General features: G+C 39.8%; 1 protein-coding gene across 1 annotated transcript in view; it reads left to right on the top strand.

Annotated features, from left to right (window-relative positions):
• GAS6 (growth arrest specific 6) overlaps nt 1-15063 on the top strand; it is a 38760-nt gene that overhangs the window by 12586 nt on the left and 11111 nt on the right. The window contains exons 3-9 of the mRNA XM_027640512.1: nt 1890-1914; nt 2635-2697; nt 8432-8554; nt 10079-10198; nt 12213-12338; nt 13454-13575; nt 14574-14692. Of these exons, the coding sequence (XP_027496313.1) occupies nt 1890-1914; nt 2635-2697; nt 8432-8554; nt 10079-10198; nt 12213-12338; nt 13454-13575; nt 14574-14692 (698 nt within the window). The remainder of the gene's footprint in view (nt 1-1889; nt 1915-2634; nt 2698-8431; nt 8555-10078; nt 10199-12212; nt 12339-13453; nt 13576-14573; nt 14693-15063) is intronic.

Here is a 15063-nt window from a genome sequence, read left to right as displayed (position 1 = left end):
CCTATTTATTGTTCTGTGAGTGCCCAAACAGTTGTTCTTGCCAGAGTCTGGATTATCCTGTTGGTGGTTAAACACATCTGCACATTCTTGTGAAGTATGTTGGAAAAGGAGAACTAATGAAAGAAACGTTTTGAATATTTTATTACATGCCACTAGCTTTTTCTCCTCAAGTGCTGGCTAAAGTTCAGCTTGTGGTTAATAAGTACAACTGGACACTCACCTGAATACTTAGAGTGCTTGGATTTATTTTTATTTTGACTGCACTTTTTTGACTTGTCCTTTCCAAAACTAAACCTTAAAACAAACAAAAAAAATAGGGAACAGGGACTGTAGTGAGTTCTGAGCTCAACACTATGTTAACCCAAAGAGACAGTTCAAAGCTCAACCCCAAAAGATGCCAAGCCTATTACGCTCATGTCAGAATTGAAAAGGAACATAAGTATAAGCTGCTACTCTACTTCTTTGTTGGTGCTCTGATAATTTAGGCTGAATATTTACATGGTGCATTTCAGTTGCTGGGGCATATTTGTCAGAAGCAATTGATTTTTCTGTTAATGACAGCAATGCAGTTGATTGCACTGGACAGTCCAGATCAAACTAAATCATGGCATGTGCCTATCTCTGTTGTTTATACATGCCTGTAAGAATACACGAGCCTATCCAAACATCTGTAATTAGAGGAGAAGATAAAATAGTTTCTTACCTTGCACATTGTATAGACCAATTTAATTTTGTAGAATGCAGGGTATTTACTGTCCCAATCCCACCGAAGATAGTGTTATATGAAAATTGCTCATGGTGTATGAAAGAGAATTATATTGTTCAAATGCTTTCACAATTAGCTGAAAAGTGGTCTATTTTAACCAAAAAAATTAAGCACCAGTGCAATCCGTAAGTTTTTTCCTCATTGCATGCCCCAGTCACAATTTTAACAGTGCTTGAACTGGTGACTTATACATTATGAAAACCACTATAAAGGTGGAAAGAAATGCTTTTTCCTAGCCATGAATTTTTGTACTTTTTTTAAAAATGTGGTACAATGATCAACTTCAGCCAATTTCCCATCCTTCTGTGCATCATAATTGTATTTTCCTGCTGTTTCTCTGTGTTGGTGCAAGTAATTGTGGGTGGCAAGGCCTCACCAGGCTCAATAGCTGTCTGACATGCAGGGGTGGATCCAAACCCCATCAGCAAATGGCTGCTCTCTCTGTATGGCTGCACTTTGTTGATGCAAAGCAGGGAACAGTAACACACGACCATGTACCACGAAGGCAGTGGGAATGCCCTTTGCAGTCTGGTTTTAGATTAACGAATGTCAATTTTCCCCTCAGTTGCAAATTGTCACTATTCCCTTCTTTGAGCAGACTCTCTCCACGATGGAGTGGGTGGTATGGCAGTGGGTGGTGTTGTAGTGGGAGTTGTAGGGTGCTTGTTGGAAGAGCAAATGGTACCCTTTCATTTTGGGTGACTGTGGTGTTAGTGTGCTGGCCATGTTCTGCATCAAGTGCCTCGGAGGACATACTGGGTGACTAAATGATCCTATATTTTCCCTCTAGGGTTTTGCCCCTATCTCATGTCATCATTAGCACCTTTACCTCTTGGTGGGTAAGTGGCTTCATGCTCAGTCACTGCCACTGACCAGGTCAGCTGCCATCAAAAAATACCTTGAGACTGGAGCTAATGTTTCTTTCCTTTTCAAATGACAAAATATATGTATGATATTGTGGTGTTTCTGGTTCTGAATAAAAAGAAATTGGGATGTTGATATTTGGAACTTGTTAAACAACTGTCATGCAAGAGCACCAAACTGACAGCAGCTCTTAAATAGTATGACAATAGAAGCAAATGTTATTCAATAAATTTTTGCCTTTTTTTTCCCCTTTCTACAGGAATATTTTTACCCGAAATACTTGGGTGAGTTGCAGCTTTTACTTTTACTTTGTGGCAGTGCTGGTATGTGATGCCTAACACTGGAGCTTGTTACAGCTGAAGCCTCTGCTAAGAAACGTGATGGAAATCTGATTGCAATAAACATGCATTGCTAACTGTAGAGTATATGTTCCTTGTAGTACTTTGAGGTGTGTTTTTTTATTTACGTGTACATTCACATACATAGGTGTTCTCTATGTTTTCTGCATGTTAAAATCTTGATGTTGCATATTTATCTGTGGCTTGCAGTGTTGTTAAGTAATTTGTAGTTTTCTACCTTTTTCCCATTTTAATTAACTTAGTTATTAACTAATCTCTGTATTTAAAAAAAAGGTACCTTTACTTATTGAACTACTGACTTATTTTATTTGCTATATCATAGTCATGGTGTGAAAAAAAATCTTTGTGCTTTTTAGGTATTTTAAGAAATTTAGTTGGTCAAATTTGAGTAGCTACTATCACAGCTTTAGAATCGTAGTAGCATCTGGTTAAGTGATCATCCTCTTCAAATGGTTTATAACTTCTGTACATCAAAGCTAAAAAAGAAATAAATGAACTTAAGAACTTTAAGGCATCTGGGAGATTATAATATTGCATAGATTTTGCATCCACCTTCCAAATCCTTGCAGTCCGAGTATCATTTTACATGCTTTGAAGCGCTGTCCTGTCATTATAAAAATAACGATTTTATTTTCTGTTCTTCAGCTTGTATTCAGAAATATGGGTCGCCGTATACAAGAAGTCCAGATTTCCTTACATGCGTTCATAGTAAGCATTTTTGGTTTGTATATTGTAGTTAAATGTTCTCTCATTCTGTCTGAAGGTGTGGTACTAGCTCAACCATCTCCATTTCTGATAGTATTTTAGTACTGGTCTTCCTATTCTCTAGGCTCGAGACTCCATACCACCAACAAAATCTTTTCCATTTATAACCTAATGCCATCTTGCTGTCATGTTTTAGTACTTTGGTATTTTATGATGCAAGTTTCTTTCCCGCCAGTTTTCCAAAGTCTGAATAAACTGAGAAGCAAGAGGGACAAGAAGTAGGATGTACGTAAGGCTGTACACTATGCTTGGCCTTTCATTTTCTATTCCCTTGAATGCTAACTTTGGCTCACTCTATTAAGGAACATTAAGAAAAGCTTAAAGTCGAACTCAGGCTCATGACAGCCTTCTTTACATTAAGGAGATGAGTTTCACATGTCGTGTGACTGTGCTTTAAATATTGCAAACTTTAAAAACTCAAATTAATTTGGAAGTCAAACTGATAACTTTGTAGCAGGTGAAGGGAATTCTTCTAATACATTTCTAGTTGCCTCTTGAAGCTTAGCAGTGCTAAAGGTATAAAACTGCATAAGTGTTCTAAATACGTCCTGGGAGCAGAACAAATGGGGAGAAAAATCACATATATGTATATTTATTTTCTTTTTACCCCTGTGTTTCAGTCTTTTATTGTGATCAAGTTTGATTAGTCATGCGTTGGTACCAGTGCTACCAAAGCAGGATCAGGATTTAGTTGACCTTTCACATTTATGAACTGCATTACAGCAACCTTTTTTAAGAGTGAATTCCAAGGTTGGTAAGTGGTATGTGAAGAATTGCCCTCATATCACTTACAGATGTTAGCACTATCACTTATGGTTGTTAAGAGTGCTCTGAACTGGGAATTCTTGGACTTGTGGTACCTGTGTCAGCTGCAGCGTGCCAGCTAGTTCAAAGTGGGGTATGAGGCTGAATGCTTACTTTTACTTGTGTGTGTGGCATGGCAGAGGCAGGAGTTTTTGATGAAAATGGTTGTATCAACTGGGAGTACTTGTTCCAAACAGCTAAACGGTGGTTTAGAAATGCAAGTCTAAAGGTTGGCGATGAAAAAATCTGAAAAAATAAAAACTGAATAATTGTTTTTAGGGCTCACTGCCATTTCATATGCAGTGGTTTGGAAAGAAAATGATAATATTTTCCCCCATTAAAACATTAAAAGATTTTAAAATGGCTGAGTTTTGGCTAGCCATTGTCGATTCACAGGAGAAGTAACAGAAAGGAACCTGAAACGCACTTGGAAGAATGACAGGCTTTGTGCTTAGCCAGTTCCAGTGTGCCTCTTAATTTTTCACAGATGTTGCTAAAAGACTGTGGCTCTGTGGTTTTGTGCCTGCAAGATGCTTTTAAATTTTGTTTCTTAACAGCCTTCTCCCCTCAAAACAAGGCTCTTTTAGTGGAAGGCTCTTTTAACCTGGTGTACAAAGACATTGCACAGCCTAAGGGCTGGAGAGTGATTAACTACACTAGTTTATACTAGGAATAAGGTAGAAATTTTAACTGTGACAGTGATTAGACAGCTTAGCAGGATATGTTAGGATTCCTAGTTTCGTAAGCTCTTTAGATCAGGTTTACAGATAGGATTCAGCTCTAGATTCAGAGTTAGATGCAGGTGTTTCTAGCAGTGTTCTACATGAGCAATATTCCCATCACAGTCAGTGGAACGTTAATCTCCTCTGGTTCTAGAGGGATTCTATCAACCAAATCGTGCCAGCTCTGGGGAGACCTGAATCCATGTATGGACCGTTTATTTACTATCTCTAGCGACTGCAGTGAGTGTTTACAATTGCTTTGCAGATAGATGTTTACTTTACACACAGACACCTGTACTTTGGTCTGCAGATCTGGATATTTTTCTAAAAAAGATCCTGCATGTCAGCTAGGAATTAAGGATTTGGTTCTGCAAGACTTTGGAAAATTGTGCAGGATTTTTTGGAAATGAGGCTTCATGTGGCCTTAAAAAACAAAATGAGATTTTTTTTATGTCACGTGCCTGCTTTTCAGTAGTGACTGTCATAATCTTCACAACCTAACATTTCCCTTAGGAAGTTTTACTATGCACCATTTTGTGAATATCAAAAAATAAATTCACAGCATGTAGTAATGAACTGGAAGTGGAAGTCAGCAGACATAAGTAAAGTCTTGTTTCCATACAAGACTTCAAAAATGGAACTGGTGGTTCTATTCTCTGTGTCCACTTATGAGCTACCTATGTGCTATCAGACATAGCTCAAAGCACATGAAAATGTCATGCTCATCATTACTTTGAACAGCTTTACTAAATCCATTGTGTAAATGAATGGAAACAAAAGCACCATTTTCTTTTGTGATTGCTTAAATCAGGAGCACCTTTTTTGAAATTGGTAGAATTATACTGCTGTGAAGCCATCAGAGGAGCGTAAGACTGTGTCTTGTGTTCTCAGCCTCTCATGATAAGAGGCTGCAAACTATCAGCACTGTGTTGATGTGATAAAAACATCCTTGGTTGTTCCTGGCATTTACCATGGGTTGCAATAGCTTACTATTCTGCTGAGCAGTGTTATAACCATCTGGCTCTGCAAGACGTATAAAAATCCAGTTTGAGGGAAAGAATCAGAAACCTGTGGGTACAATAGATAAGTCATGCATAACCCTATTGATTTGTTTTGCTTATCAAGAGATTTTGAAAACACTGCCGTATCTGGGAGGCTTGGTTTGTACAGCTTTAAAAAAAAAAAAAAAGACTTGGCTTACTGTACCTAAACCATTCTGTTTACTGTGCACACATTCTGGTCTGTCTAGGAAAAGAAATATCCTGGTCAGACCTGCTCTGTCATAGCTCATTGCTGCCTAAACGTGACCTTTCCTTCCCCGGCTCCTCCACCTCCAGTAGAGTGTCAGCTGGGCAGTGATTCATCAGAAGATGTTCTGGCAGGTGGATGTTGAGAATTGTAGCTGTGTTTTCTTTTGTATGGCCTGGCCTCTACTTTGGCTGTGGCTTTGCTCTGACTCTGCACATCTGGAGTGGAGAGGAATAAAGAAAATTAGGCCTTGTTTATAGTGAGAGGATAGTTGTTTTGGTGAGGCTTTTGGGATTGTGTATTCATGCTTTTCCAGTATAGTTTTCCCAGGCACTAGCTTCTGAGCATGAAGGTGAAGTACTGAAAATGGGCATTTCTTCGACCATGTCACACTCCTTTCCCTATCAGTCTTCTGGCTCTCTCCTCCCTTGCCCACAAGGGACACCTTACTGAGGCTCAGGATAAATGCCTGTCTTCTGAATGGCATGACCCTAGCTAGAGGTTGAAGCTGTGCAGGTTACAGAGGAGAACCTGAAATGAGAGTGGATGGAACCACTGTGTTTTAGCTGCATTTTGATAGAGGTAGATGAAATCATAACTGGAAATGCAAATTCCTTCAGTTATGGAGATTTGTGATCATTTATGGCCTTCTATAGACCTCCTTTCTTTGATTATTTTGTTCTGCTTGATTCAGCCTACTATGTTTAATGACAGATATTGCCAATCTTCTCCTGGTTTCTGGCATTGTCAGTCCTCTACAGAAGAACAGTGGATCCTTTATAAATATATGCGTAGTGGACAGGTAATGTTTGTTGTAGTTTTTGAACTTGCTCTAGACGGTTCTTATGTCCAAAGATCAATTAAATACCTACAGAGAAAGGAGCAGTGAAAACTTTTATAGTATTGTATCAGCTCTGGTAAGATTCTCATTTGAACTATCAAAAGTACTTGAAAAGAGTACCCATGAGATAGATGGAAAGAAATCAGAAATTAGTACTCTATGGTAATCTGAATAAACTGCAGCACTGTGGGCATCTAACTTCAGTCAGCGTGCAGTGCAGCCCAAGAAGCTGGCCGTTTTTTTCTTGATAACTATGAAACAAATGCTGTCCAACATTTGAGCATATACCCATGCCATATTTTTATACCTAAATAGCATAACTCTTAGTGGCTGTCTAAAAAGGCAAACCAAAAGTGCAAAAGACTGTTGAGCAAACTGAAACACAGATGGTTTTGCCTGAACATCAGGAAATACTTTTTCACTGTGAGAGTGACCCAGAACTGACACAAGTTGCCCAGGGAGGTTGTGGAGTCTCCATCCTTGGAGATAATCAAAAGCCTTCTGGACGTGATCCTGGGAAACTGGCTGTAGGTGGCCCTCCTTGAGCAGGGCCCTCTGGAGGTTGGACAAGTGACCTCCAGAGATGCCTGCCAACCTTAACCATCCTGCAAGATTACTAAGATTCAAATCTGAGGCAGTCAGTGCAAACAAAAATGCTGTTCATGTGACATCAAAGGGAGCTGCTTCTGCCTGCCCTCACAGAAATGTCAAAAGTTCTTTCAAAGCAGCCTGTCATGAAGATGACTTACAGGGTCACACAGTGGAAGTTAAGAAGAGACATGTAGAAGCAGTATAATCCTGACAAAAGTAGGAGTTAATTTAGTCTTTAATTCTCTCAATTTGAGAAGTCTGATGGGGCTGCTAATCTATGACTAGTTTCTCTCCTAAAAGCCCCCCTGCCACCCTATATGCCCATCAGTTCACAGGTCATGTTTCAGAATATCATCAAGAGTCTGAACTGGATGTTGGTCTCAGCAGAACCAGTGTATGGAAACGGGTTGCCGCTGCTGCTGCTCGCTTGTTGTGTACCCACTGGGCAATTCCTACTGCTGGGAGGAGATGTGTAAAAAGAAAGGCCCTTGAACTAGGTGACCTTTGCAATCTACAGAATGAGCTTCTGCACTGTTCATTCTGGTTAAAGTTGTGGAAACAGTTAACACATATATGTTTTTGAAGATCACTGATCTAGAACACTACTGTTAAGAGGTTACTACTAAATGATAGCGACCAACTCTTTTTTTTTGTGGGAACAAGGGTATTCTTTCATCCTTCCTTTAGTTACCTCTGTGAAGCGCTGTCCCTGTGTGTTTTGCAGATAGGTGGGCAGGTGAATTTAGACGGGTGATTTCCATTCGTTGAGTAGTTAGATAATAGTTTGAGATTTTTTCCTCCAATCCTCCCCAAAGAGTGGTGACTACTCTTTTGCTGCTTTCTAATGAGAAAACTCATTGCCAGGTATTGAAACCTGGCTTAAAAATCCCCATAGGATCATTGTGCTCTCTGTAAACTGGATTAGTGGTTTTCTATTCCTTTGCTGTTAACTCACAGGTATTCCTTTTTTATTCTCATTCTGCATAATAGAAAGGCTCTGACAAAAAATTCAGATATAAACATTTGCTAGCTGCAAATCTATCGGCTCTGGTAAGATCCTCAGTTGAACTACCAAAAGTACTTGAAAAGAGTACCTATCCCTTCTTGAGTTATTTGTTGATACTGCTTTTTGTTTTCTCCAAAACTAGGGAGAGTAGAATTAACTTTCTTAAAAATGAGCTACTTTGAGTTGTTTCTTTCAGGATGTGCCCTTCAGATAAGGGCAGTGGTAGCTCACTCCGTTTTGCAGTGAAATGAATTCCACTGCATGTGCTCTGCAAAATTTCTGGCACACCTTGTTTGGCATGTGAGCATTAAGAATTAGCTTTCAGTTTTGCCAGCTGTGAGTATTTCTGAGTGATTCCCCATTACTATTTAAGCTTCCCAACTTCTAATGAGAGTGAAACTCCTGCTTGTCAGTGATTTCAATGTATTGTTCTGTTCTGGCTTTTTTATTCCTTATGTAAATCAGATTTGCCAAACCAGTGTTCTCCTGATCCTTGTCACAAAGAGGGGACTGTCAAATGTGAGGATCTCAAGGGGGACTTCTATTGTGAATGCAAGCGTGGCTGGCAGGGAAAAACATGTGAAAAAGGTAATCAGGTTTCATTATCTTTTATACTTGTAACAAAGATGTTTTGGGTTTTGCTGTATTCTCAAATGGTCATTGATACTGTGCTGCACAATTCAAGTCACAGAACTGAACCTGGATTACACACCGCTCGTGTTTTTACCCTTCTTTGACTCAGGTAATTTTTTCACATCAACATTTTTATATGACTTTAATGGAGCTTAGCTTGGTCTTGGCAAGGTAATCTAAGAAGTTAGGCTCTGACTTTCTGTCCCACCCCTCTGAAAGGGGCAGCAGAAATAGAGTTGTAGTGGCTTTTCAAGCAGAACTGCAGCAAATGCTGCTGTGAACCCTGGTGTAACAGATCACAGACTGCAGAGCCAGAGAAGCTGGCCCACCTGCCCTCTAGCATCCCTGCTGTGGGAACAATGACTTTCAGTCAGCAAGTTGGAGTCTGAGTCTGATGATACACAAACTGATGAAATTAGTCTGTTAAAGCCTCCATGCTAGTAGGACCTTATTCCACGTCCACTTAATCCCACATATCCCAGGGTATATTTCCATCACCTCCAAAGAAAATATTCAGACAGAATCTGTTTGTGCAAGGAGTGCCAGGTACCCACAGGGCTTTCTCTACAAATTATCTTCCCTCCTATTTTCTGGTTTCTTTTTTTTCCCCTTCTGCCTGCAAGGCTTCCTGTCAGGTAAGGAATGGCCAGAAGTCACATTCAGCCAGTCCAGAATTGTGGCAGCCAAGATAGCAAGAGATCCAAAACCTTTCCTTCTCATGTAAATATTGTGGTGAGATTGTAGGGTCACTCACAAGGAGCACATTTAAGCAATTCAGAAAACAGACCAGTCAGTATCCAGTCAGCTTTGAGAGCTCAGACAATAACCAGTCTGAAGCATATTCCCTTATTTTCCTATAAAATTCCATGACATGTGATGTTCTACTCATCAGCTGACTCTAGAGTCCCATAGATAAGCAGGACATAATGAGCAGGTAGGGCAGATCAAGGGTGAAATCAAGGCTCTAGGATTTTACTGGCTTTTTCTACCAACTTCAGTGAGGCACACAGTGCTCAGTAGCTGAGAACTTAAAACTTTTTGTGTTTTCATGAGTGAACCCTGGTGTAACAGATCACTATAGTAAAGATATAGTTTCTTATTTTATTTAAAGCTTTCATCCGGAACTTACTGGTCATAGTATGATTTTAAAACTTGGTTATGATATAAAATGCATTATAATTAGTTTGCTTCTACAAACGAACTTCTTCACCTCCACAGTGACTAAAGATAGGCATTCTCGGAGCTGTGAAGGAGATGCTCAGTTACACTGCCTTTTTTTGTTTTGTTTTGTTTTATTAAACAAGCGAGCTAATGTGCTTGAAGTGTTTGAATGAAATCTTTGTGCTTTTTGTAGTCATTGCGTTGCAGTTGTAATACTGTTTCTTGTTTGATCTTTCTGCTTCCCAGTGCCTATCCTACTCTCACCCTCCAGATTATTCACAGAGATGAAAAGCTGACTAACACTTTATTTTGATGTAGATATTGATGAATGCAGAACGCAGAATGGTGGCTGTAGCCAGGTCTGTCTCAACAAGCTAGGCAGCTACCGTTGCTCATGCGACAGTGGTTACACTCTTAAAGACAGCAAAATATGTGAAGGTAAGTTTTGGTGGGACTCTCACTTTGGTTCAGGGGATGCTTGGTGACTTGTGTCTGCATTTTGGAGAGCTGGGTTGCCCTGAGCAGTCCTGGTCTGCTCCCTAGCCCAGCAGAAACTTGCTGGTAGCTCCTGTTGGCTGTGCTCCACTGGCATTGTGCTGGGTGCTCCAGCCAGCCTACACGCCTGGGCTTGTCAGCAGTGGACCATGATGCTGTCAGTATCCTAACACAGGCGTGATTCGCAGAGGATTTGTGGCTTAGATTGTGCTAAATTGGTTTAACCGATCAGTCCTCATATCCTGACATTGAGAGGAGGAAGTGCTGGCCAAATGCATTGTTATGATTCTTTCCAGTCTCACAGTGCTGTAGTATATGAGCCATTTGTTTTTCTTTTGTGTGTTTCTTATTTTATTTTTCTAAATTTGGATATGTGCAGCAGCTAATGAATTCAAACAGATACAGATGGCTAAATTCACTGCGACTGAATATTAATACATGTAGAAAGGCCCTAGTGAAGGTTGGCAGATATAGCAGCTGGGAACAGAAAGTGAGGATCTGAAATATCTGATTGAAACTTTTAAATGAATTTACATAACCAAAACTTAAGCAACTGAGATTTCAGAAGTGTTAAGAAAACTACATGCTGAGACAAAGACTCATTAATGATTACAGTGATTGTTAAAGTTATGTGTATCTCATAAAAAATGGGTAAGTTTGTGTATATACCTCTTACAGATGGATGTGACAACATATTTCTAAACAACTTGCATACCTGACCTGAACAGCCTATTAATGCTACCAGCAAAAATACCAGCAAAGAGCAAGATTTTATTTCCATGTCACTTCCACTCTAAAGATGACTGTATAGATTACATAGTATCCCTTCCTAATGGGAGTACCCACTTAGAAGAGCCAACTTCACTTCTGAATTGTCCTCTGGTGCCAGTTGGCAGGGACGGGTGAATGGTGAGGGTGCTCACATATACGTTTGTTTTCATACTTATGTATATTTGTTTCATACCCTGATACTGTCACTTAGGGCATTGTGAGCAGTAGTATAAAAGCATTCTTTAGCTTCAGTGTGTGACCCTGCAGTTGCTGAGGTTGCTGTCAGGTGTGGTTATTGCTAGTTCAGATTTATCATTGCATTTTGGCTTTCTTTCATGTTTATTCCTGTTATCATGTGCATGCACACAAAAGTTACCTTTTGTCTTAATTTGTAGACTAGGCTACATAGGGTACTAGATAGACCCTCAACCAGCTCACTCATACATGGGAAATCAACAAGTGTAATGTATAATTGTAGTTTTAACACATACTAGAAAGCAAACATAAATATTAAACTCTCAGTATACTGCAAATGTTTTGTCAACACTAGGATTTTACTGGGTATTAGTTAACATCTTAGGAAAACACTTGTGTGTTTTTATGGACCTCTAGTTCTTATCGTACCTTCATGGTGAAACCCCAGAACATCTCTCAGACATTACTTGTTCTCTGTGACAAAATGAGCTGCTTCAATTCCCCTTTGCCACTATGGATCAGCAGGTATAGATCTTAACTTACTAAATGAGTGAAAAATTATTGTTTGCCTGTCTGAGGACAGAGAACAGAAATCTGTGATGTGCCGCAGGCTGCATCTCCCTTCAGTGTTTTGGTAACATTCATGCTGCTGTTCCTCAGTTCCTGTCTGTTGGTTTTTTAACCTGCAGTTTCAGCCCCCCTGAGTGAAGGGAGTGTGGCTTTTTGGTTTTCTGGGAGTTGGTTTGTTTTACAGTTTTTCTCCTTGCTCACTTTGTATTGTTTTTTTCCAGTAGTGGTTAATGGCTTTAAGAAAGAAAGACCAACTGGTTTTGAAAGCCTGAAGTCACTTCTCATAGCTAGCTACCCCTAAAGGTATCTTAAAGATACTGGTTTTTCAGTTTCCAAAATTTCTTGACCCTAAGCCTACTCCAGTGTATGAATAGTGGTTGTACTCCTCTCAAACCATGTTGTTCAATTACTTGTTTTGCAGACATAGATGAATGCGCAGCATCAGCAGACATCTGTGGAGAAGCTCATTGTAAAAATTTAGTAAGCTCATATGAATGTCTTTGTGACGCAGGCTACAAGTATGATGACGTGAAAAAAACTTGTCAGGGTAAGCTCATGAAATAACATCACATTAGCATTTATTACATAATTTAAAGCTGTAAACCCCCCAAAATTTAGTTTCAGGCTTCAGTAAAAGCATTTTTCTTTTTTTTTTTTTTTTTTAATCTTGCTTACACACTGGACTTCTGTTCCATCTCTCTAGTTGGGAGTGAGTTTGCAGATTTCAATCACCTCTGAGTTCATCAAGCTTGCAGTGGTCTTTGAGTTCATAGAATTTGCAGTTGTCTTGGAGTTCACTGAGTTTACAGTCAACTTTGATGACTTGAATCAAGCTGTACAAGCCAGAGTACTGAGATTTCTTGAATTCATGACACGTGCAAGATCTGGTGAAAGCTCAGAAGCATCTGTGCGTATTACTGTCTCTGGACAAGAAAAGTTACAGAGCAGTAGCTGTTCTTTCAAAACCTGTCTTGTGGTATTACTCTGAACTATGAGCTTAATATGTGTTGGAACCATGCACAGTTCTACTGGCTACACTGCCTGCAAGCTTTCTCAATGGAGTAAGCTTTGAAAGTATTCCAAAACTAGCATTGTTCCCTGCCTTTTGTCTAAGTTAATATACTGGCTCAAATCACACGCCAACCAGCCCTGCTGAGCTCTAAGTCTTTACCTCTGCCTGAAGAGATCCCTGTGGACTGTCAGAATTTGTTTTTGTGCAATTGTTTGTGAAGCAGATAAAAAGAAGCCAAAGGAAAAAAAAAAAGAAAAAAAGAAAAAAATGAATGAGAAACTCAGCTTTTACTTGCAGTCCCTCAGTTGAAGGAGCAGGAGCCAGTCAGCACAGGCATAGCAGAAGGGGACTGAAGGGAGGAAGACTTGTCTAGAAGTTAAAGCCCAGGGCTCTGCTCCAGCAGCTTCCAGCCTTCCCACTGATTTGGGCAGCTGGAATCTGTCTGTGAAAATAGCTTTGTGCAGATGCTAATTCTCAGTCTTCTCTCCTGTAATGTTGTGGCATAGGGTAAGTACTGGCCACAGAGCACTTGGAGATGCTCAAGGGGAAGGTGCTACAAAACAGCACTAATAATGCTTTCCCCCCCCCCAGTGATTCACGTTTAAACAAACTCACTGTTTTCTCCTCTCTTCTTTGCTGGTTTTGTGTAGATATAGATGAATGTGAAGAAAAGCTCTGTGAACAGACCTGTGTCAACTCACCAGGGAGTTATACCTGTCATTGTGATGGCAGAGGGGGAGTGAAACTTTCCCAGGATATGAATACTTGTGAGGTATGTCAGTGTTCATTGCTGTAACTGCAGAACAGACCTTTTCTTTACATTGCAATTCAGAATAACTGATGAAGCTCTGGACTAAAGTCACTTGAGCCAAGTGAACAGCAGGAGGGAATCCTATTGGCAAAGTTGCATGAGCTGGGGACGGTAGGTCTCCTGAAAAGAAATTTTCTCCTGGAAGTCTCTCTTTTCCAGCTCCTCCTGTCCCAGATCCATGATAGCCCTGCCAGCCCTCTGTTTGACTATGAGTTATGTTGGCTGCACAAGCTTTTCTGAGTAAGGTCCACTAGGTTGGTGCAAAGGTCTAAGGGCCTGTGGCGTAAGTTATGGACCAGCACTTGCATTGGACACTTTCGTCCTCCAGGCATTTGAGGTGGATGGGCTTCAGTGGCACAGGCTGCCTCTGTGGTAACCTACCAACAGCATGTTCTTAGCACATCTTTTTTTGCAGGCACAGTGTGGTAGAAAACCTTATACTGTACCTTATGAATATGATTTCATCATGCAACAGGAAAGCATTCCTCCAGGGCAGATAGTGGGGGGAGAGGAAAGAAAAGAGGAAATGTTCTCTGTACAATTGTATTTTGAGAGAATAAACATTACAATGCACTATGTATTTTATTAATTAATGATAAACAACCTGCTCTCATTGCAAGTTTGTACAACATCTCTTAGTGTGAAAAAACCAAACAAATTCTATTTCTGAGAAATAGCACCATACGATAGTTTCAACATTGCAATTGGCACATTTGTAAAAGGCAGCAAGAAGTACAAGTGTCCAACAAATCTCTAAACACATTTATAATTATATTGAGTCCCTGGTTTTATTGTCCAGATGATTTTCTTCATCTTCATCCACCAATCGATACGAATGTCAATAGTTCTGTCTTTATATATATAGCATCTACATGAGAAAAGAAGTGGAGACATACTCTTTGATTCTCTTTCTGCTCTCTGAGGAGAATAAGCACTCGAAAAATGTGTTTTGATTATAGAACATCATACCATGTGTGCCTTTTGCTGTTGGAAGAAGTATTAAATCCTTGTACCTGGGGAGGATGTTCAGCGGCACTCCTGTTATCAGGCTGCGCTTCAAAAGGAAACAACTGACGAGGTGAGGACAATTTAGAATGATAGTCAAATGCTCTGACTTTGATGAATGCAAGAGTGTTGTTACAATTACAATTAGTCCTACATTCACCATTATTTGCTTGGATTATGGAGTCTTGTAAGGCAAAACATTATCCAAACCAGTAATTGAGAAAGCCAGCCTTGACCACAGAGCTGTTAGGATAATTACTGAAGTATAGTATTGTATTCTTTATTGATGCTATTTTAAAACCTGTCTTCACAGCTTAAGTCTTTCAGGAGTGCGTTAAAAACTAGCATGTTTTAACAGAGCTTTGTAGCTGCTAAAATTGATGCTATCTGTATGGAAAGTACTCTGTGGTTTTTGAATTCCGCATAACTAATTTATTTCTTGGC

The sequence above is a fragment of the Corapipo altera genome, unplaced genomic scaffold (assembly GCF_003945725.1).
Source record: "Corapipo altera isolate COAL_440 unplaced genomic scaffold, ASM394572v1 0, whole genome shotgun sequence".
NCBI classification, from domain to species: Eukaryota; Metazoa; Chordata; class Aves; order Passeriformes; family Pipridae; genus Corapipo; species Corapipo altera.
Note: the sequence above shows the minus strand (reverse complement) of the source record. Positions and strands in the feature narration are given on the sequence as shown.